Source organism: Balaenoptera borealis (assembly GCF_965194805.1).
Source record: "Balaenoptera borealis genome assembly, chromosome: 15".
NCBI lineage: Eukaryota > Metazoa > Chordata > Mammalia > Artiodactyla > Balaenopteridae > Balaenoptera > Balaenoptera borealis.
The window spans coordinates 8,656,214-8,679,767 of NC_138871.1; the positions used below are offsets into that span (position 1 = coordinate 8,656,214).

The window sequence follows — 23,554 nt, forward strand, 5'->3', positions numbered from 1 at the left end:
GCTGAGTTCACTTTGTCCATTTACATCCTGAGGACTTTTTGTGTTTATTTTGGCAGTATAAACCATCATAATTTTTCAAAGTTAAGACTTACCTGCAATTTTAATGATGTTTCTCTGGGCACTTTGTGTTTTAGTATATTTCTATTGCAGCAGAATCTCACTAGAAAATCTTCAAAACAAAATAAAACTCATTGTCTTTGGAAGGAAAGCAGCAGAAATAGCTAATGCAGTTTTTCATGTTTGGACTAGATGTTGTTAATTTTAAGTCAGAAGCGTGAGCCATTCTTTGTCTTAACATCCTGTATGTCTTAACACTCCTATATCTTAACATCTGTCTTCACTGATCTATGGGGGTGTGAGCCCAGAGAAAAGGGACCTTTGAAGATGTTTTGACTCTGCTCTACAGTTTGTAAGGACCTCTGAAAGAGTTGCCAGAGATAGAAGTTACTGTAATTACTACAATTAACTTACTTATTCTGGATTGGTGTCAAGATTTTTCTTGAAGCGAAGATCTAGATATTAAGAAGAGTTAAAACAGGGGTGTGTGTGTGTGTGTAGTGAAAAAATATTAAAATATATATAGTGAAAATATGTGTGTACATCTTAAACGTATAACTTTTAGTGGTATTTTTATTTGTAAATCAGCCCATTCATTATTACAAGCAAATAAGAGCTTTTAAAAAAAAGCATCATATATCATGTATAATATAGTTTCATTGTGAAATGTGTTTTTGGAGGGCATGGTTGTCTTTTAATTTATTATAAATGAAGAGCTACATTTTATGTATCTAGTAAATATAAAGTTGGATAAATTCTCAGGAATGTGATTGTTTTAGTCTGTGACAATTTATGTTTGTGTCACGTGTTTTATCATTAATTTGCGATTTATGGCAGGGCGAAGTTTGACAGTCTTTCTTAGGACTTTTAAATTTGTCTACCAGATACTTTAGTTTCGTGCACAAATTAAAGCTGTATTTGTGACAGAAGTGCAGAAGGAGGGTACGAAAGTGTTCTCTCTCCAAAGCATATGAACAGAGTGCTTAGGAATAAAGGCCAGAAGAAAAGAGATAAAAACCTAATTTGATTAGGTTTTTTTGTCTTAGGATGGTAGAATTGATCAGGAGTGGTATTTACTTTCTTCTAATCAAATTATTACTTCCTAATGTAAAAATGTTTTTTAAGAGTGATTTTCTTAAGAGTGAAATGTTTTAATCCTTGCATGGGGGTAGAGTGATTACTTTTTAATTTAGGGCCTAGTAAGTAGAATATTCATTCATAGTGCTTCACTAAAGAACTTTCGTTGCTTGCTTTTACGAAAAGCTGTTTGCTCCTGCCTGGATCATTGGAATCCTCTAGTTGGAAAAAGTGTGTTCTCTCTTCCTCTTGCTAAGGACAGTTTTGCTCCTCTTTGTAATCCCTGCAGCCATCCCCATAGACACCTGCCAAAAAAATCAGCTTTTGGGAGTAGGTGTGAAATCATCTAATTTGTTATCATCCAGGGTAGTAATAAGCAAAACTACTCTTGGGGGAAAATGAAATCATTGTTGGTGCTTGCTCTTTCAGAAATTCTCCTTCATCTGCATGTAGCTTGAGCTTTCTGATTGGCCTTGTCAGACTGAGAGGCCTTTTTTCTCTGGCTGAATTTTTCCTTATCTGCTGTAAGCAGCATCAGGCACTGTTGATAGCTGCTTCTTGGAACTTTTCTTCCTTCGTTTCTGTGACTTCGTACTTCTTGGTTATCATCCTGCCCTGTTGTCCCCGTTGGCTGTCTTCCTTCTCATGCACATCTGGCCACCACCACACGCTGCACATGTCCAGAGCAGAATTCTCTGGCGCTACCTCTGGTTTCCCAGTTTTTATTAATGCCATGATTATTCTCTCTGCCACGTTGGTCTCGATTTTGACCGTTTACCGAGTGGCATCAGTGTCTGTTAACTTTCTTGGGCAGCTCTCCCACCGCCTCCGGCCTCCTGCCCGGGGCACTGCCCTAGGCCCTCACTTCCCAACTCTCTCCACTTCTCTAAAGTCCTGCAGTCCCCTCTCTGAATTTGCACTGTCTTTGTTACTCAGCTGTCATTCATTTTGACACTTAATCATATACTGCCTTGTTTAGCTCCTTAAATTGTTTTATGGGTGTCATTCTTCACCCAGACTGGAATTTCTATGGGGCAGAACATCTATCAACATCTGCAATATGTATTGATACATAACAGGCATTCAGTTTTTTTTTAACATCTTTATTGGAGTATAATTGCTTTACAATGGTGTGTTAGTTTCTGCTGTATAACAAAGTGAATCAGTTATACATATACATATGTTCCCATATCTCTTCCCTCAGGCATTCAGTTTTAAACAGAGCATTGCCTAGAATGACCTTATCCTCCCCTTCTCATATCTGAAACCTGGATTGAGAGTCCAGAGTACAGGTAAAACTCTGAACTTGGATGCAGGTATTAGCAATTCTGCTACAGTAAGACATAGGGTGACACTACTTTTTTCTTCCCTACATGTTGCTTTCTCTTGTAACTAAAATGAGTAACATATACTTATCTAAACCATCACTTTTGTTACTTTTAGATTTTAATATTTCAAGTCCTCATAAAACCCCAATTTATAGATCATGAAGCAAGCACAGAGAAATTAAGTTATATTCCCAAGGTAACAGAGCTGGTAGGTAGTTGAGCTAGGATTCCCTTGCAAGCCGTCTCTCCCTAGAGTCAAGCTGTTTAATCCTGAATGAGTACTTAAGGTAGTAGATTCTGTTGTGTACCAGCTGGATAAAGAACAGTCCTGCCAGTTCATGCAAAACCAATGTGTTAAGTGTTCAAGTGAGGTGAATTTTTTTTTGTTTTAAACAACCGTAAGCATCTATATCACTTTCTATTAACTTCTTAACCATTAAAATGATCACAGGCCACATCTGGATCGTGTACATTCTTAAAAGGAAACCAAGGAAACTCATGAATGGATGATCCATGGAATTTGCTATTTGGTATTTGGTATTTGGATCCAGGTATTTGGTATTAGAAGCCACTAACTCGACTCTTAGTTCTTGATGATTTAGGTACCTGGTATATTGCTTAGGTTAAAATTACACTGCATTCTGTGAATTCATGTACTTCTTAGTTCTAGATTGGTGTGACAAGTTAGTCTAGACATTTGGAATAGTCTCAGAAACTGGCCCTGTATTCAGAGGAAATGGAGATATCCAAAGGCTTTTAGTGGCATCAGCTTTTGACAGTGGTGAAATCTCTTTCAGACTTCTGTGAGAAGTCTAGGAGCTCCAGATGTTCATTTCTGGTGTTTTGTTCATTCTTATGAAGGTGTTTTTGGATTAGGTGGTCATTATCATCCGTAGTAGATCAGTTTTTCTTTCATTCCTTTGTGATTGCTTTAGAAAGATTTTTAGAAAACTATAACTCTTGATTCATTTTGTTGAATATAGCACTTAGGGCAAAGGTCTGAAAAATGTCTAAGGTCTAAGAAGATCCTTGACATGGTCTGTCATGATAGAGCGTCAGACCCATTTTATTTATTTATTTATTTCTATATATAATTGCGGTAAAAAACAAAACACATAACATTTACCATCTTAACCTTTTTTTTTGGCTGTGTGGCATGTGGGATCCTAGTTCCCCAACCAGGGATCGAACCCATGCCCCCTGCATTGGGAGCGTGGAGTCTTAACCACTGGACAGCCAGGAAGTCCCTGCATCTTAACCATTTTTAAGTGTATAGTTCAGTAATGTCAAGTATATTCACATTGTTGGGCAGTGGGTCTCAAGAACTTCATCTTGCAAAACTGATACTCTCTACCCATTAAACAGCAACTCCCCATTTTTCTCTTCCGCCCAGCCTCTGGAAGCCACTATTCTACTTTCTGTTTTTTGTGAATTTGATTCCTTTAGATACGTTATATCAGTGGAATCATGCAGGATTTAACTTTTTGTGACTGGCTTAGTTCACTTAGCATATTGTCCTCAAAGTTCATCATGTCGTAGCATGTGATGGAACATCTTTCCTTTTTAAGGCTGAATAATCTGTTGTGTATATATATGTCATATATATATAATTATATATATGATATATTTATAAAATATATATAATATATATTTATATAATGATATATATTTATAAAATGATATATATATTTATATAATGATACATATATACACATATATATCATTTTCCCATTTTGTTTATCCATTTATCCACCAATGGACATTTGGGTTGCTTCCACTTCTTGGCTATTGAGGATAATACTGCTGTGAACATGGGTGGGCAAATGTCTCTTTGAGATCTTGCTCTTAATTCTTTTAGGTATATACCCAGAAGTGGGATTGCTAGATCATATAGTAGTTCTATTTTTAATTTGTTGAGCAACTGCCATACTGTTTTCCATTGCAGCTGCACCATTTTACAGTTCCACCAACAGTGCACAAAGATTTAGTTTCTTCACATCCTCGCCAACACTTGTTATTGCTTTCTTTTTTTTTTTTTAATAGTGGCCATCCTAATATATGTGAGGTGATATCTCATTGTGGTTTTGATTTGCATTTCAGTAATAATTAGTGATATTGAGCATCTTTTCTTTTTTTTTTTTTTAGACTTATTTATTTTATTTAATTATTTTTGGCTGTGTTGGGTCTTCATTGCTGCGCGAGGGCTTTCTCTAGTTGCGGCAAGCAGGGGCTACTCTTCCTTGCAGTGCATGGGCTTCTCATTGCAGTGGCTTCTCTTGTTGCAGAGCATGGGTTCTAGGCGTGAGGGCTTCAGTAGTTGTGGCACACAGGCTCAGTAGTTGTGGCTCATGGGCCCTAGAGCACAGGCTCAGTAGTTGCAGCGCATGGGTTTAGTTGCTCCACAGCATGTGGGATCCTCCTGGACCAGGGCTTGAACCCATGTCCCCTGCATTGGCAGGCAGACTCCCAACCACTGCGCCACCAGGGAAGTCCCGAGCATCTTCTCTTATGCTTGTTGGCCATTTGTATATCTTTTTTGGAGAAATATTTATTCAAGTCCTTTGCCCATTTTTTAATTGGGTTATTTTTGTTGTTGAGTTGTAGTAGTTCTTTATATATTCTGGATATTAACCCCTTATCAGATAAATGATTTGCAAGTGTTTTCTCCCATTTTGTAGGTTGCCTTTTAGGATTGTATTCTTTGATTCACAGAAGTTTTTAAGTCTCATGTAGTCTATCTGTCTATTTTTGCTTTTGTTGCCTGTGCTCTTAATGTCATATCCAAGAAAACATTGCCAAATCCAACGTCATGAAGCCTTTCCCTGTAGTATTTTCTTCTAGGAGTTTTATAGTTTGGGGTCTTACATTTTGATATTCATTGTGAATTACTTTTTGTATATGATGTAAGATAAGGGTCCAAATTAATTCTTTTGCACGTGGATGTCCAGTTTTCCCAGCACCATATGTTGAAGAGACTGTCCTTTCCCCATTCAGTTGTCTTGGAACCCTTGTATAAAGATCATGTGACGATGTACATGGGAGTTTATTTCTGGGCTCTCTATTCTATTCCATTGGTCTATTAATCTCTCTTTATACTAGTACCACACTGTTTTGATTACTCTAGCTATGTTATTTGTTTTGAAATCAGGAAGTGTGAGACCTCAACCTTTGTTCTTTTCTTTCAGGATTGGCTATTGGGTTCCCTTGATATTCCATATGGATTTTTTTTTTAACCTCTTTATTGGAGTATAATTGCTTTACAATGGTGTGTTAGTTTCTGCTTTATAACAAAGTGAATCAGCTATACATATACCTATATCGCCATATCTCCTCCCTCTTGCATCTCCCTCCCACCCTCCCTATCCCACCCCTATAGGTGGTCACAGAGCACTGAGCTGATCTCCCTGTGCTATGTGGCTGCTTCCCACTAGCTGTCTGTTTTACATTTGGTAGTGTATATATGTCCATGCCACTCTCTCACTTCGTCCCAGCTTACCCCTCCCCCTCCCCGTGTCCTCAAGTCCATTCTCTACGTCTGCGTCTTTATTCCTGTCCTGCCCCTAGGTTCTTCAGAACCTTTTTTTTTTTTTAGATTCCATATATATGTGTTAGCATATGGTATTTGTTTTTCTCTTTCTGACTTACTTCACTCTGTATGACAGACTCTAGGTCCATCCATCTCACTACAAATAACTCCATTTTGTTTCTTTTTATGGCTGAGTAATATTCCATTGTGTATATGTGCCACATCTTCTTTATCCATTCATCTGTTGATGGACACTTAGGTTGCTTCCATGTCCTGGCTATTGTAAATAGAGCTGCAGTGAAACATAGTGGTACATGACTCTTTTTGAATTATGGTTTTCTCAGGGTCCATATGGATTTTAGGATGGATTTTTCTATTTATGCAAAAAATGCTATCGTGGTTTTGATAGGTTTTGCATTGAACCTGTAGATTGTCTTGGGTCATATTGATATCTTAACAATATTACATCTTGCAATCCATGAACATGGGATGTCTTTCCACTTATGTGTGTCCTATTCATTTTATTTCAGCAGTGTTTTGTAGCTTTCAGTGTACAAGTCTTTCACCTCCTTGGTTATTAGATTTATTCCTAGATGTTTTGTTCTTTTTTGATGCTATTGTAAATCACACCTGCATTGTATGACTAAGGGTTGTGAACTAGTTTTTGGTAAAAGAAACATGGTCTGCTTTTGAAACAACAAATTCTGCAAGCTTAAGTTAGTTCCTTAGATTACTTGCCTATAAAATGAAATGTATTTTAAGCCTCTTAAGTTCTAACAGTTTGTGACTATTTTCTTAATCAGTTTTGATTATAAAATGTGACAGTCTAACTTTGGTTCTTAAGAACTATTTTTTTTCCTATGTAGTTATAGTATACATTTGAATCAAAACATGTGCTAATAAAAACCTATCTCAGCAGTAAATTTGAGAAATAGCCTAAGCCAACTCTACTGGTACAAATTAATTAGCGTTTGCATTCATGGTATGGCACAGGCCCTACTTAGATTTTATTTGGAGGGGAATGAGTAAATTGGAAGCAGAAGATTTTCCTAGGGAATTGTTTCTGGTACAAAGTTGCTTTCTAAGACTTAACTGTACTTATAAAGAGCTTTGAAATAAGGTTCAGATTTGTCATTCTCAAGTTTTACTTGGTGTCTAAGCAGTGTCTAAGAGAGGGCGGTGTGCTTTTCTAACTGGATCACTTTTAAAAAGTGCTTCCATGAATTTGTGATATGGGCTCATGTGAAGTATTGCTTCTTGATTTGCAAATGGATAATAGAGTAGTGGTTAGCACTATCAAGAGGTAATGTATCTTTTCGGGGCTAGTTCAGCAGTAGTTATGTTTCACAGGTAAGGGAGTTATTTCATATTTAGAAGTTTACCTCGCTGTACTGGGGGCTTCTCTTGGGTTATGGCTGGACTCAAAAATAGGTTACTGAGAATAGTGTTGACAAGAGAGGAAAGTAAGAAGGGAGCAGGCTGGCAATTAGATCTAATTTTATTGGAATCCTAGAGATTCTTGTAAATCGAAAATAATTTCTGAATATTGTCAGTTTCTTCCCAGCTGCATCTGGGTTTATTTATAGTTGTATAGGATCTTGAGCTTCTGAAGGTTAAGGACTGGGTCTTATTCTTCCTGGACCTAGCATATTACGGAGTTCAACACATTGAATTCTGTCTTGGTAGGAGAAGCAGTAAACCATAAAGATGGTCATAAAGATGAACCAGAATGAAGAAAAAGTATTTATGAAATGATAATATTTATACAAGTTTGATATTGTACCATTTCAGGAATATATTATGTAAGCAGTTATTGCCTATAATTGGTAATGCCTAGAATTACTTGATGATGATTGCTAATGTTTATCAAGTTCTTTCTTTGTGTCAAGCACTGTGCTGATTGCTTTGCATGCCTTACCTCTTTTAATCCTCACATTAATGTTGTGCGGGGCCACAGTCCTTCTTCCTTCTTCTCCTAAATCTCTTTGTTCTTGGCTACAATTCCTCTGTGGCTGTCAGTACTGCTGGGAGTTGCTTGTTTGTGAGAGTATAATAAAGGATTTTAATCTCCAATAAAATGAGACAGTGTAGTATATAATAATTCTTCTTGTGCATACAACTTAGAGGTCAGTTTGAGAAAACTTAATTTCACACAAAAAATTCATGTTGGTTGTAAAAATGAAACATTATAAAATATGGATGAGTAAATTGAGAAAAATTTCTGTAATCTATCAGGTAGAAAGAACCAACATCAGTCATCATCTCTCTTCCTTCTCCCCCATTTTTCTCCCCGCCAAAATTGCCTTTGAAGAAAACTATCAATTCATGTATTTCAACAATACTGTGTGAGGGTGCCTGCTTTCCCACATTGGCTGTTATCCTTCTTTTAAGTCCTTGCCCACTTGGCAATAAAAGACATCCCTTTGTTTAATTGATTTTAAAAAATTGCTAGTGTTTCTTAGGCATGGTTTCATACCAGGTTGAGTGATGCAGTTAGGTGTAAGATGTATCTCAAGTTCAGAGAGAGGAGGGTTAGAGCTCCAGCTGGGGTACTAAGATCACATAACCTCGAGAAATTCTGGGTGACGCAAGGCAGTGTTCTATTTATGGACCTAAATCAAATTGTGCATCAACAAGGAAGGAATTCTGGGAACCACCATTCCACTGTGCATGGCAAGGAGATGGGGTAGGAAGAACATACCAAACTCACCCCGTGAGTTATCTAAGTTAATGAGAGAGACGTCCACAAGAGGTAGGAAGTTGAGAAGTAGAAATAGTGATTCAGAGTGTGGGTTTGGGCTCTGGCCATCTCCTGCTTTCTGGCGATGTGTCTGTAGGTAAGTAGCATTAACCACTGTCTGTCTCAGGTTCACTATCCATAGAGTAGGGGTAATAATAGCACCTCTGTCATGGAGTTATTGCAGAGATTTACCAAGGTCGTGGGTGTCAAGCCCTTAGCACAGTGCCTGGCACATTAAAAAAAAAAAAGAATTGCTGCTAAGACTGAACTGTTTTACACATTTGCTGGCTATTTGTATTTCTTTTGTGTTGTTTGATCACATCTTTGTCAATCTTTCTGTTGGTGTTTGAATTTTTCTTTTTGACTTAAATGAACACTTAATTAAAGATTTCATATTTTTCCAAGTTTCCATTTGCACTTTTATGTTTTACTTTTCTATTTATTATTATTATTTAAAAATGTATTGGCCAAATCTGTCACTGTTTTCTTTATAATAGAATTTTTATAACTGTAGTCATGAGAGATAGTATTCTGTTTTCTTGTAATGTCTTTGCTTTTGGTATTAGAGAAATACTGGCCTCATAGAAATAGTTGAGAGGTATTTTTTCCTTTTTAGTTTTTTGAAAGAGTCAGCATGGAATTGGTGTTATTTTCTCCATAATATGTGGTTACCAATCAAAGAATTACAATTGAAACCATCTGGGCCTGGAATTTCTTTGTGGGTTTTTTTTTTTTTTTTTAGTTATAATCTCAGCTTTTAAGATACTGGGCTGTTTAGGTTATCTGTCTTTTTCTGAGTGGGCTTTGGTAATTAAAATCTTTCAAAGAATTTGTCTACTTCATTTAAGTCATTAGATTTATTGAAAAAGTTGTACATAGTGTTCTCCTATTTCTTGAATATTTGTAGAATCTGTGGTAGTGACGCTTCTCTCATTCCTGATATTTATAACTTGTGTCTTTTCTAATTTTTCTTGATCTGGCTAAAGGTTTATCAATTTTAATATTCTTCTGGCAAACAGATTTCAGGTTTTTTTTTCTCCCTATTAATCTCTCTCTCTCTATTTCTGCTAAGATTTTTTATTATCTCCTTTCTTCTGCTTACTTCATTACTTCTAGTTTTTTAAGGTGGAAACTGAGATCTTTGATTTTGAGGCCTTTGGGGATTTACCAGGGATCTTTTTGTTATTGAGTTCTAACAATACATTGTTATGATTTTTGTTTAAACTGTCCTTTTGTTTAAACTGTCAATGATTTTTTAAAAAGATTTCCAAGAGATTTGCATACATATGTGTGTGAATATACATGTATATACATTTATTTATTTGTATATGTTTATATATATTTACATTTAGTTTATATCATTACTTATAGTTACCATTTCTAGTGATTTTCATTCTTTTGTATATTTCCACCTGGTATCACTTTCTTCTTGAAAGATTTCCTTTAACATTTCTTGAAGTGTGTATCTGCTAATAATGATTTATTTCATCTTTTATATGTCTGAAAATGTCTTTATTTTGCTTTTATTTTCAAAAGATATTTTTGCTGTGTATAGAATTATAGGTTGATATGTTTATTTCATATGTGAAGTGTCTACCTTCACTTTCTTCTTCCTTTCATTGTTTCCCACGAGAAATTTGATGTCATCTTTATCTTTGTTCCTCTGTATGTAATATATCTCTGATGAATTTAAGATTTCTTTTTTGTCACTTGTTTTGAGCAATTTGATTTGATGTCACTTGGTATAGTTTTTTTTCATGTTTGTTGAATTTCTTGATCTGTGGATTTATAGTTTTCATTAAGTTTGGGAAATTTTCAGCTATTATTTCTTTGACTGTTTCTCCTATCCTCCTCTCCTCAAACCCAATTTGGGTACTCTGGGTATTCATGTATTAGGCAGCTTGAAATTGTTCCCACAGCTCACTGTACTACTTAGTTTTTGCATTTTTCATTGTGTTTTGTTTTGGTTGTTATTGCTGTGCCTTCAAGTTCATCAGTCTTTTCTTTTGCAGTGTCTCATCTGCCATTAATCCCATCCAGTGTATTTTTCATCTCATACATTGTATCAATAGTTTTCATCTCTAAAAGTGTGATTTCAGTCTTTTTTATATCTTTTATTTCTCTACTTATTAACTTAACACATGGAACACATTTATAATACTTTTTAAATTGTTTTGTCAGCTGATTCTAACATCTGTGCCAGTTCTAGGTAGGTTTCAATTGATTATTCTCATAGTAGTTCATGTTTTCTTACCTCTTTGTGTGCTTGATGATCTTTAATTGGATGCCAGACATTTCAGATTTTACTTTGTTGGGTTTGTTGTTTTGGCTTCCGAAAAATACTCTTGAGCTTTGTTCTCAGATGCAGTTTAGTTAATTGGAAACAGTTTGATCTTTTTTGGGTCTTGCTTTTAAGATTTGTTAGGTGGGTCAGGAACAGGGCTCAGGCTCGGATCAGTTATTTTCCACAGCTGAGGCAAGACCTTCCTGAGTCCTCTATCCAAAAGCCCATGATGTGTGGGTTTTTCCAGCCTGACTGGTGGGAACAGGCACTGTAACTGGTTCTGTGAGTGCCCAGCACTGTTCCTTCTAATCCTTTTGGGTGGTTCTTTCCCACTTTAGGTACTGATCAGTACTTTGCTGAGTACGGTGACCCACTGTAGTTCTCTGTGCGGCTCTCTCCTTTATGATATTCCGTCCTATGAACTCTCACTGCCTTGGTTTCCTTGGACTCTCAGCTCTGTCTCATCAACTCAGAGAGTCCACCAGACTCTATCACAGTTTCCCCTCCCTGTGGCCTAGTAACTCAAGGCAGTGAGCCAATTGTAGGGCTCGCCTTGTTTGTTTCCCATCTCTTAGAGATTGTTTTCTTCGTTGACTGATATTTAGGATCTGAAAACTATCACTTCATGTATTTTGTCTGAGTGTTTGGTTGTTTCAGGTGGGAGGATATGGTCCCTGTTACTCCTTCATGCCCAGAGGTAGAAGTCTAGACATCTATATCAGTTATTATTCTCCAGTATAGCCAACGTTGTTATTTTCAGGTGTTATTCCCAAACCTGTTGCTACAGAAAAAGTTTTGGTGATTTCAGATCAGATAGTGTGTTAGTATCCTATTGCTGCCGTAAGAAATAACCACAAGCTTGGTGGCTTAAAAGAACACTAATTAATTATCCTACAGTTCTGGAGATCAGAAGTCTGAAATGGATACCACAGGCTAAAATTATGGTGTTGGTAGGGCCGTGTCCTTTATGGAGGCTCAAGGGGAGAAACTGTTTGCTTGACTTTTCAAGCTTCTTGAGAGGCTGCCACATGCCTTGGCTTCAGCCAAGTCCTTCTTATGCTGCCATCTCTCTGGTCCTCCCTTTTCTGCTTCCCTCTTACACTTTTACGGATATTGGGCCCACCCAGATAATCCAGAATAACCTTATTATCTTAAAGTCAGCTGATTGCAACCTTAATTCCATCTGCAACCTTAATTCCCTTTTGCTTTGTGACCTAACATACTCACAGGTTCCTGAGATTAGGACATTGACATCTAGTGGGTGGGGGAACGTCATTCTGCCTGCCAGAGATAGATGGCTTTCAGCATCCTTCTCATCTGCTGCACACGTTTTTCTTTCTCTTTATGGTGAAGAAAAATGATATACTAAGGATTTTCTTCCTAACCTACACACATTAAAAAAAATTATTAGAAACAGTGAAACTCTGTAAACCTACATTTTAAAAAATGTGTTGTATATAGCTTGTCTACCATACATAATATTTAGAGGTAGTTTATTTTAATTTCAGATACAATTCATATATTAATTTTTGTGGTTTACTTGCTCAACTTGTGAATTGAGAACTTTTCAGCCCGTCGTATCTGGCAATCTGTAAAAACTTCTCAAGTGTGTGAAGTATTGCCACAAATATAATTTTAGGCAGGTGTCAACCTACCTTATATTTCAATATTTTTTTCTCTTAAAATCGTATAATAGTATCTCTGTCCCCACCTCCTACCCCCACACACTCTTATCACAGTTAACTTCTTGTGTTGTTGCTTTTTATCATGTATAACAGCCTCAACTGGCTGAACATCTGTTCCTCCACCTGGCTGGGTTCTGCCTAGGGTCTCGTGCCTGGTAAATAGACAAGGTGAAGGCTTTGCAGATGGATGACTTTTCTTCACATATTAGTTTATCATTTACTAGCTGTTTGTGTCCTGGGGACAAATTATTTAATTGTGGACTTTTCTCATCTATAAAATTGGAACACATGTGCTTAATAGAGTTGTTAGGCACTTTACATAGGTACTCAGATGTTAGTTTTTGATATCTTTACAGAGAAGACTTCCTACCTTCTTAAATTTTTTCTTTCTTCTTTTTCTAGGCTGTTTCCTCTGGCCTGTGTCTCTATTTTCATCTTCCCACCACTCCCCCCCAGGTAAAGAAACTGTGCCTGGAGCTTTTGTTTCTTGGATCAGTTCTTAATTCCCTCTTGCCCCTTACTGAGCAAGGAAAGCCCAAGGACAAGGGAAGCCCAAGGACACACCCCAGAGAGGTAGCCATTTCTTTAAGGTGTCGTGTTTTATTTGAATGATATATGCAAATTTTGCATTCCATTCCATGCTGAAAACAATTTTTCCTAAGTGAATATTCCTGGAAGATATTTCATGTTTCCTACTTCTCGTTCACAGCTGTCCATTCCTGGAAGTACTTTTTAACTGGCTACAGCAGCGCTATTAAAGTAGTTCTCAGTCAACAAAGAGAAAGGAATGGAATGTTGCCAGGGTCTTGGTTTGCAGCGGTAGACTAACCTGGACCCTCTCGCGTTCCTGCACAACTTAGCATTGGACAAGTTATGAAAGGCACTGAGTAAAATTTAGAGAAGTGGATGATTCTCCATCCCTTACGGTAAGACCAGGCAGTCCACTGTTGCACGACAGACTGCTTTGGAAGTGAAGGCACGTGGTGGCCACCAGCTACTTGTGGGAGAAGGGGTTTGGCTTTCAGTTTCATGGGTCTATTCCTGTAGATTCTTACTACATCAGTTTCTTTTTTTCCTTTTTTTTTTTTAAATTTGAGCAGGTTGTATACAGTGATATATGAGTAATTTTCGCCAGATGGGTATGTAGATATGTTTCTGAATCATTGTAGAATGAGTACTCCAAGACTTTGGAATATCTGTGCAGAAAGATACATTCAGAAATATCAGAGAAGGCCTGAAAGTGTCATTCATTAGGTTTTGAAAAGGAGATGTTTTCAAAAACGTAAGCTAGGCATTTGGGTGTCTGCAGACAGAGTTAGGGGAAGGAGGTCTGTGGAAAGAGGTGGATGGGTGGCAGAAAGACCTAAACAAGGTGAGCTTGGCCTGGGGCCTGGAAGAAACTAGTAATAAAGCAACATTGTCTGTCTAACCTCCCCACCACGCCACCTCCAGGGGGATGGTCTTAAGAGGTACAGGGTGATTTCTCTTCAGAACCTTTGTACACTTGCAAATAAAAGTCTTAATTTATACATACTCAGTGGTCATAACACATCAACAGATTACACTTGATTGAGTTAAGTCAGCTAATTCACCAACATAAGTGTTGTCATTTCCTTTTTGTTCTGGTGGGAAGGCTGTGCCTTAGAAACTGGCTTGGGAGGTGAGCTCGGGAAGGGTCCCCTCCCCCTGATGACAGCTCTCTGTCTTCACCACACAAAGGCGAGTGGAAGCCGTTGGGAGTCACTCTTGCTTTGTGCAGGCTTCCCCCACAAGCACACGCCAGCACTGCTTGGTGAACTTTCTGATTTATGTTTTGGTCTGAACGTCTCCTTTCTGGGATGGAACTCGTTCTCAGAGGCCTGGTTGCAGGGAGATAGGAGTGCCCACTGTTATCTGCATTGTGCATGAACACAGCACGTGCTCAGTACATCTTGACTCAGTTGGAAATTGAATCACACACTGAAGGCTGGTTCATGACCATCTCTGTGTTCACCTCAGAACTTCATGTTGATTTCTTAAAATGTTAATACTTAAAACGTTAAAACACCACATTGGTTTTCTTTTCTTTTTTTTTTTTAAACATTGCCCTTACCTAGAAGTCATATCTCAGGTTCTTATTTGGCCACCAGACTAGGCTGAACACTGGCAAATTAATTCATTAATTTTGATGCAGTGGGTGCCATGTCCTAGGCTGGGTCTAGAAAGATAAAGATGCAGTTCTGGCCCTGCAGGACCCTCCAGCTTGGTGAGGTGAGCAGGACTGCAGACAGATGCTCATGTCACAGGTCACAAGTGCTTATCAGGATAGGCCAGTTACTGCGGGCAGGGCTCTCCAAGTGTACGCGTGAGGTGGGGGGACAGAGGACCTCAGCTGGGAACTGTGAGAAAAGACGTTCACTGTGATCCAGTTTACACGTCTCTTACTGGGACCATTTCTTCCTTATAAGCAAAATGCTGGGCTTTGAATAAAGCTTTTGGGGTCCATAAATAAACACATTTTGAACTGACCTTGTGCTTAGAATAAGTAACTCATATTGGGGTCTTAGGCTTGACACTGTAGCTTTGTTACGATGTGTCTCAAAGAGGGAGTTTTATATTTCTTTTTCCTCCTCCCTTCCTCCCAACCTAAAAAAAGAAAAACCCTAAAAAATGATATAAGACATCCCAACAGGATGTTTCATGTGGGAAGACAGCATGGTTTGATAAAAAGAAAAGCAGTGAAGCTCTAGTACTTAACTAGCCCTCTGACTTTGGTCAGGTTACTTACCCTATTTCCTCTTAGATTAAATGGGAATAAAGGCACTTTATGGAGAGGTTGAGGAGATTAAACTTTTGGTTTGAGGGTGCTTGATAAATCTGTCTACCATCACCTTCCCTCCTCCAGTATCAACCCTCTTGAGAAATTCCCCATTGTAAGCTTTGGATTAGCGAGTATACAATCTTTAATGATAGGTAATTTGTTCATTACCTATTAAAATTCCTTATTTCCGTGTGGTCTTTATACTTTGATTTTTTATTCCCTTTTCCTTTCTGCCAGTTGGTTTGTACCAAGGAAAAGTAAATAGGTGGAACCTTTTCAAGGCTTCCTTCCTGTTGTCACACATGTGAACACATTTCCACACTGTCCCATTTTCAGCTACACTTCCCATTCCCTGTCAGTGTGCATCTTTCACGCAACCAGTGATCAGCGAGCCTGCCGCTGGGCTCTGAGAATATGTTTAGGAGTAAGACGTAATCATTCACTTCCAAGAATTTCTTGTTAGAGAGACAGGCATAAACAAATAATTATAGTGTATCAAGGTTGTGTGTGCAAGCGGAGGGACTTGGGTGGACTGTATAAAAAAGCCTGTGTTGTTCAGCCGTATATAGTGGAGAGAACATTACCAGTAAGGCTGTTTGGTCTGGTGGACGTAACCCAGGCTTACAGCGAGTCAGAACACCGCTCTGTAGTTCCATTCAACTCATCTTGCCACCTGTCTAACAAGTGTGCCCCTTAGTTGTTGTTTCAAGTGGCGGGCAGGTGTGGCTGAATTCAAACCTGTGAACACTCCTGGGAGAAGTCTGGTCACAGCAAGCTCCCGTCTTCCTGGTACGTGATCAGTCTTGTCATCTTGCCTGAGGAGCCTGGCTGCCTGTCTCGTGTAGAGACTAGACATACAGTTGACTTGGGAGTACCGCCGTGACTACTGTGACCTTGAGAGGGTTTTCCAGCCCTCACGCTTCGGCTTCCTGATCCGCTTTAATGGAGATGGTTGGAGTATCTCCCTTCTAGGGTTGGTGCGAGGACGGCGTCGGGTCATCTTGGCAGGCAGTAAGTGCTAGATGAGTGCTGGCTCTTGTTGATGTCGCACATTCATATTATGGACCAATCTGTATGACTTGTGTAATCCCAAGAGAGCCAGATTGCAGTTATGTTCAGCTGGACCAGACTGACTCCTTGGTCTGAAGATATTCCACGTATTCAGCTCAGCAAACATTTATTGAGGGCCAAGAAGTGTGTCGGACGCTGGCTTGGTCATTGAGGCCTCGGAGATGCATAAGAGGTAATTCCTACCCTCAGGTAGTTTATACTTTGCATTTGTAGCGTACTCTTTGCCAAAGTACTTTTAAGATCAGGACATTCTCAAAGAATCAGATTTTAAAAGTGGAACAAATGAGAAAATTAGAAAAGTGTTCTCTCTTTCAAAGGAAAATATCAAGTAGTTTAAGTAAAATTGTCCCTTCCAGACCTTATTAACCACCCCAGAAGGACTTCATCTGAGTTGGATGCCAGACACTATGCGGGTTTAACATCTGCTGAATTAATGTTGCATTGAGCAGAGAACCAGTCGGCTTCCTCTGAGGTTTACATATTCAGTATATGCATCAGCTCTAGTAATCAGATAGTTTGACCTACTATATATCCATGATAGAATTTTCTTTTATGACAAGGGAAGAAAAATATACCCCTGTCAACTTAATGATGACAGGTTAAATTAAAAGTTAAAGTTGATAATCTTGCTTGTAAAGTTTTTCTTTAGTTTCTAGTTTCACTTTAAAAAATTGTTTTCTTTAGGTTCTGCTGTCTCGCCCTTTACAGAATTTTCCTTACATGACTATTCTTTCTCTGCCCAATTAGATTTTTAGATCTAGTTAAAAGAGCCACACCAGGAAACTTGGCTAATGCCACCTTTTCTACCTTTATGTGAATTTCAGAATTATATTTAAATCATTTCTCCATGAGCAGACTAAAGAAGGATAGAAGCGAGCTTTCAAAGGTAGCCAAGTTACAATCTAAATTCATTGGAGAGTTTCTTCAGATTTCCGGAAGCAGTAATTTTCATTGCACTAGGGACTATGTAAACAGTCTGTGCTGTTCGTGTGATAAGATGAGCTGGTGCCCGGTCATAGGGCTTGTCACACCATCCAGAGTCATTCTTCCTGGTTTCCACTAGGTGCTTAGCTGAATGGCCCTACAAATGGCCCTGATAGTTGGTGCTTAGTAAGTGATGGCTATTATGTGCCAGATACTGTACACAGTAGTGCCTGTTTAAACAGAAAATGTAAATGCATATTTTATAGATGAGGAAACTGGGGTTTCAAGACCGTGAGTCAGTGTTTTCCCAAACTTTCCTGATAGTAGTTAATTGTATACATTTAATTTTATCCTTTGATAATGCCTCCCTATTTTAGAGATTAATATCTTCCTTACCAGGATTTGCTGGGATTAAATAAGAATAATGCATGCGGATTGTCTAGCTCAGTGCTCAGTATGTACAAGGCATTCAGTAGATGTTGTTAGACATTTTACTCTGGTTATTTTTATCTTGCAGTGTTTTTCTCTCTGGAAGTGAAGGTGTATAAGGAAAAACAATCTGATTGCAAAAGGATTGATTTAGTCAAGGACATTATTTCTTAAGTATGTATTTAACAAGCTCCATTCTTAGTTACATGTGATTTTTGCTTTCCTCGGCAACATTTGACTGTTTTAAGAAATTGTTGGTAAATATTGACTTCTTCCTTAACTGTATTCCCCTGTGCTTTATATGCAGTGGAACTGAATTTATTCTAAAGGGGGAGGTATGTGACTTGCATACCAATTTCAGTAATAGGAAGTGACATGAGCAAAATTGCAAGGAAACAGAGAGTCAAAGATCAGTCGTGAAAAAACCCAGTGTAAAAACAGTGCTGTAACAATTCTCCCAATTTCCTAAATTTAACAGCAGTACTTTTGAACTTGTAGGTGGTGGTCTCCTTTATTTTCTTTTGTCTGAGGACAGAGGAGTTCTGATTGAGAAAGAAAAGGAGACCTTTGACTGCAGCTATATGTGGTAATGGGTGCGTAGGGATTGCTAATATCCTATTGGCAGAACGGTCAGGAATGTGAGCGCTTGGTCAGTTTTTTTGTTGTTTTTAAATTTTATTTATTTATTTATTTATTTTATTTTTGGCTGTGTTGGGTCTTTGTTTCTGTGCGAGGGCTTTCTCTAGTTGCAGCAAGTGGGGGCCACTCTTCATCGCGGTGCGCGGGCCTCTCACTATCGCGGCCTCTCCCGTTGCGGAGCACAGGCTCCAGACGCGTAGGCTCAGTAGTTGTGGCTCACGGGCCCAGTTGCTCCGCGGCATGTGGGATCTTCCCAGACTGGGGCTCGAACCCGTGTCCCCTGCATTAGCAGGCAGATTCTCAATCACTGCGCCACCAGGGAAGCCCTGTCAGTTTTCTTGGAAGTAGTTGGACTATTGTAGAACATTACTACCCTGTGTCACTTCTGTGTAAGTCTGTGGGTCAGAAAACTGGATTGACGAAAGTGTTTATATTTGAAAAGATAACTTATTCTTTCAAATATTAATTCCGTATCCAAATATCTTGCACTTTTTTTTGGTCTTTTTTTCACCTTAATTTTTTTATTCCTGGATGTAAGATTCTTTTTTTTTTTATTTAATTTTTTTTATACAGCAGGTTCTTATTAGTTATCCATTTTATACATATTAGTGTATATATGTCAATCCCAGTCTCCCAATTAATCCCACCACCATCCCCCCCCACCCCCCGCCACCTCTTTCCCCCCTTGGTGTCCATACGTTTGTTCTCTACATCTGTGTCTCTATTTCTGCCCTGCAAACAGGTTCATCTGTACCATTTTTCTAGGTTCCACATATATGAGTTAATATACGATATTTGTTTTTCTCTTTCTGACTTACTTCACTCTGTATGACAGTCTCTAGATCCATCCACGTCTCTACAAATGACCCAAGTTCATTCCTTTTTATGGCTGAGTAATAATATTCCATTGTATATATGTACCATATCTTCTTTATCCACTTGTCTGTCGATTGGCATTTAGGTTGCTTCCATGACCTGGCTATTTTTAATAGTGCTGCAATGAAACATTGGGGGGCATGAGTCTTTTTGAATTATGGTTTACTCTGGGTATACGCCCAGTAGTGGGATTGCTGGGTCATACAATAATTCTATTTTTAGTTTTTAGTTTTTTGTTGTTGTTGTTGTTTATTTATTTTTGGCTGTGTTGGGTCTTAGTTTCTGTGCAAGGGCTTCCTCTAGTTGTGGCAAGCGGGGGCCACTCTTCATCGCAGTGCGCAGGCCCTCACTATCGCGGCCTGTCTTGTTGCGGAGCACAGGCTCCAGACGCGCAGGCTCAGTAGTTGTGGCTCACGGGCCTAGGTGCTCCGTGGCATGTGGGATCTTCCCAGACCAGGGTTCGAACCCGTGTCCCCTGCATTGGCAGGCAGATTCTCAACCACTGTGCCACCAGGGAAGCCGTATTTTTAGTTTTTTAAGGAACCTCCATACTGTTCTCCATAGTGGCTGTATCAATTTATGTTCCCACCAACAGTGCAAGAGCGTTGCCTTTTCTCCACACCCTCTCCAGCATTTGTTGTTTATAGATTTTCTGATGATGCCCATTCTGACTGGTGTGAGGTGATAGCTCATTGTAGTTTTGATTTGCATTTCTCTAATAATTAGTGATGTTGAGCAGCTTTTCATGTGCTTCTTGGCCATCTGTATCTCTTCTTTGGATAAATGTCCATTTAGGTCTTCTGCCCATTTTTTGATTGGGTTGTTTGTTTTTTTTAATATTGAGCTGCATGAGCTGTTTATATATTTTGGAGATTAATCCTTTGTCCATTGATTCGTTTGCAAATATTTTCTCCCATTCTGCGGGTTGTCTTTTCATCTTGTTTGTAGTTTTCTTTGCTTTAATATCTTGCACTTTTAATAGAAATTTACCACAGTACATTTGCTTAGAAGAAAAGCTTTGTAATACATGATGTAGTACAAACAGTTATCGAAGTGAAAATCATATTGTTCTAGCAATCTTAAAACTTTTTAAAGCTGACTACTTCCTAGGACCTTAAAAAAAAAAAACGCCATTGAGAAGCCTCACAACTCCTTTTCTCTCCCCTTAACACAGAGGAGATTAAGAAAAGACAGATACTAGGTGAAGCTGCATGCCCTAGGGGTATTTATTTAGAGCATATATAGCTGTAGTAATATATACCTAAAACAGCCCTGTAAGGTGAGTGAACTTTATTGAACTTGTGCCAGCTTTCCTTTTTTTATGTTTAACAGCTGTATTGAAGTATAATTTGCATACAATAAAATTCACCAGTTATAAAAGTGTACACTTAATTAGTTTCACAGACATACACAGTCATAATATAGGACATTTTCATCATCTCAAAAAGTTCCCTTGTGCCTCTTTGCAGTCAGTGCCATCTTCATATCCTGGCTCCAGGCAACCACTGATCTGCTTTCTGTCACTATAGTTTTGCCTTTTCTAGACTTTAAAATAAATGGACTCATACTGTGTGCAGTCTTTTGTGCTTGACTTGTTTCCGTTTGCATAATGCTTTTGAGATTCATTCACGTGGCCTCTATGGCAGTTTGTCTCTCTTTATTGCTGAGTAGTGATCCATTACATGGATATAGTACAGTTTATTCACCTGTTGGACATTTCAAGTTTTGGTTTATTGTAATTAAAGCTTTTGTGAACATTCAAGTAAAAGTCTTTTTTATGAACAAATATTTTCGTTTCTTGTAAATAAAAACCTAGGAGTGGGATTGATGAGTATATTGTACGATTACGTTTACCTTTATAAGAAACTGCCACACCATCACCAGCCAAATGTGAGTTCCGGTTGTTCTTGCTGTACGTCCTTGCCTACTTGGTGTCCTCAGTCATTTTAGTGGATGTGTGGTGGTATTTCATTATAGTTTTAATTTTCTTTTGACTAATGGCTAATGATATGGGACACCTTTTCCTGTGGTTCTAGGCTATTTATATATCTCTTTTGTTAATGTTTCTAGTCAAATCTTTTTGAGTTGTTTGTCTTATTAACTTTTGCAAGTTCTTTAATATTCGGTGTGTGTGTGTGTGTATAGAGAGAGAATAAAAGTGGCAAGAATGGACATCTTTGCCTTGTTCTCTATTTTAGGGGGAAAGCATTTAGCCTTTCACCATTAAGTATGATATTAGTTGTAGGTTTTTCACAGATGTTCATAGTCAGGTTGAAGAAGTTCCTTTCTATTCTTAGTTTACTCACAGTTTTCATCATGAATTGGTGAACTTTGCCAAATGCTTTTTCCTTATCTGTTGAGATGGTTATATAGTTTTTCCTTTTCTTTCTTTTTTTTTTTTCTTATTATGTTAGTACAGTGTAATACATTTTTTAAAAAAGGTTAAACCAACCTTGCATTCTTGGTATTAACCTCGTTTGGTCATTATATGTTATTCATTTTTTTATATATTGCTGGACTCAATTTAGTAAAACATTGTTAGGGGATATGGATTTTAGTTTTCTTACAGTATTTTTTGTCTGTTTCTGGTGCCAGGATAATGTTGGCCTCATAAAATAAATTGGGAGGTATTTTCTCCTATATGTTGAAATATTTGTATAGAATTGGTCTTAAATCTTTCATGCTGTTTTGGGAAACCATCCAGAGCTCAGACAGGAAAACTACAAGGTGATCCTGCTGAAACATTTTACTTTGACACAGAGCAAAGAACTACTCAAGGACTAATGGGAACATATCAGAAGGACACAAGAGCTGGCTTGAAGGGACACTAATTGGCCAAATTTGGAACATTTTGAGCATCAAAAAAGGAATAATAACAGTAATCAATTATTGGGGGAAAAATCCATGAACCCGTAGTGATATTCAAAAATGAAAAGTGTGGAAGGAATTGAAAATGGCATTACCAAAGAATGACATGTAGTAAAGTTATAAGGAATGGTTGAATTAGCAAAGCATCATTTTACAACCACCAGTGTAATAATTGATTCAGGCAAGAATCATCAGTGGATGCTAAAATCACTGGTGAAAGGTTGTTGGGTAGATGCACACTATCTCAGTGTTCTCCCTATGGATTACTTATTAATTACCAAGGGAGAAAGACATCTTTATTATGGGAAGAGCTGGTGGAGTCTACATTCACTAAGTGATCCAATTTAGCATCACCAGTAATGTCAGACAGACTGGCATATCTGCCTGATGATGGGATATACGATGTCATCTATGCATTATTCTTGCCAAAAACGTTTTATATGAATCTAATTATAAGGAAACAGTAAAGCAAATCAAGATTGTGAGACATTCTGTAGGACTATTCTTTATTCTTCAGAAATATGTCATGAAAGACAAAAAAATTTGAGGAGACTTCTAATTTAAAGGAGACTAAAGAAACATTACAGCCAATTGTAATGCATGATCCTTGACTGGATTCTGGACTGCAAAAAAAAAGACACTTTTGGGTGGATAATTGAGGAAACATAAATGCACACTACATATTTTAAAATATTATGTATCAATATCAAACTATTTGTGTGTGATAATAGAATTGTGCTTACGTTGAAGAATGTCCTTATTCTTAGAGGATACATGTTGAAGTATTTACTGGGAAATGTTGTGATATCTGTAGCCTACTTTTAAATGGTTTTGGGGGAAAATCAATGTATACAGAGATGGAGAGGAGGAGGGAGAATGTGCTAAAACAAATCTTACAAAATATTATTCTTTCAGTTTTTCTGGAGGTTAAAATTTTCTAAGTAAAAAAAAAATATGGCAAAACATGTTTTCCTGTTTGAGAAGGAAGGCCTCAGCCTTCACCAGGAGCCTAGAGCAGTTGGCTCTGCAGCCCACCTGCACGTTGACCTTGAGTCTTAGCTCATTGAAGACAGACCCTCCAGCATCAGCTCCTCCTGTTAACCTCTCCCTTCTCCTAACCTCCCTTTGTGTCTCTTTACCTACATGTTTCTTCAAGGCTAGCCCTTCCACTCTTCTCTTGACCCTCTGAGGCAGCCACTTTACGGCCTGGCTTCTGCTTTGCCACTGAGAAACCTGTCTCAGGACTTAGC

The 23,554-nt window shown here is 38.1% G+C and overlaps 1 protein-coding gene across 5 annotated transcripts in view; it reads left to right on the forward strand.

Moving 5' to 3' along the window:
* Positions 1 to 23,554, forward strand: part of TMEM131 (transmembrane protein 131) — a 277,433-nt gene that overhangs the window by 89,257 nt on the left and 164,622 nt on the right. Inside the window, exon 3 of one of the 5 annotated variants that reach the window (XM_082356107.1) lies at positions 13,100 to 13,153. The exons of 3 other annotated variants lie outside the window; for them this stretch is intronic. In XM_082356107.1, coding sequence (XP_082212233.1) covers positions 13,100 to 13,153 — 54 coding nt within the window. Of the gene's footprint in view, positions 1 to 8,601; positions 8,826 to 13,099; positions 13,154 to 23,554 lie in introns of those variants that run through there. One more of the 5 variants, XM_082356111.1, reaches the window with a different exon arrangement.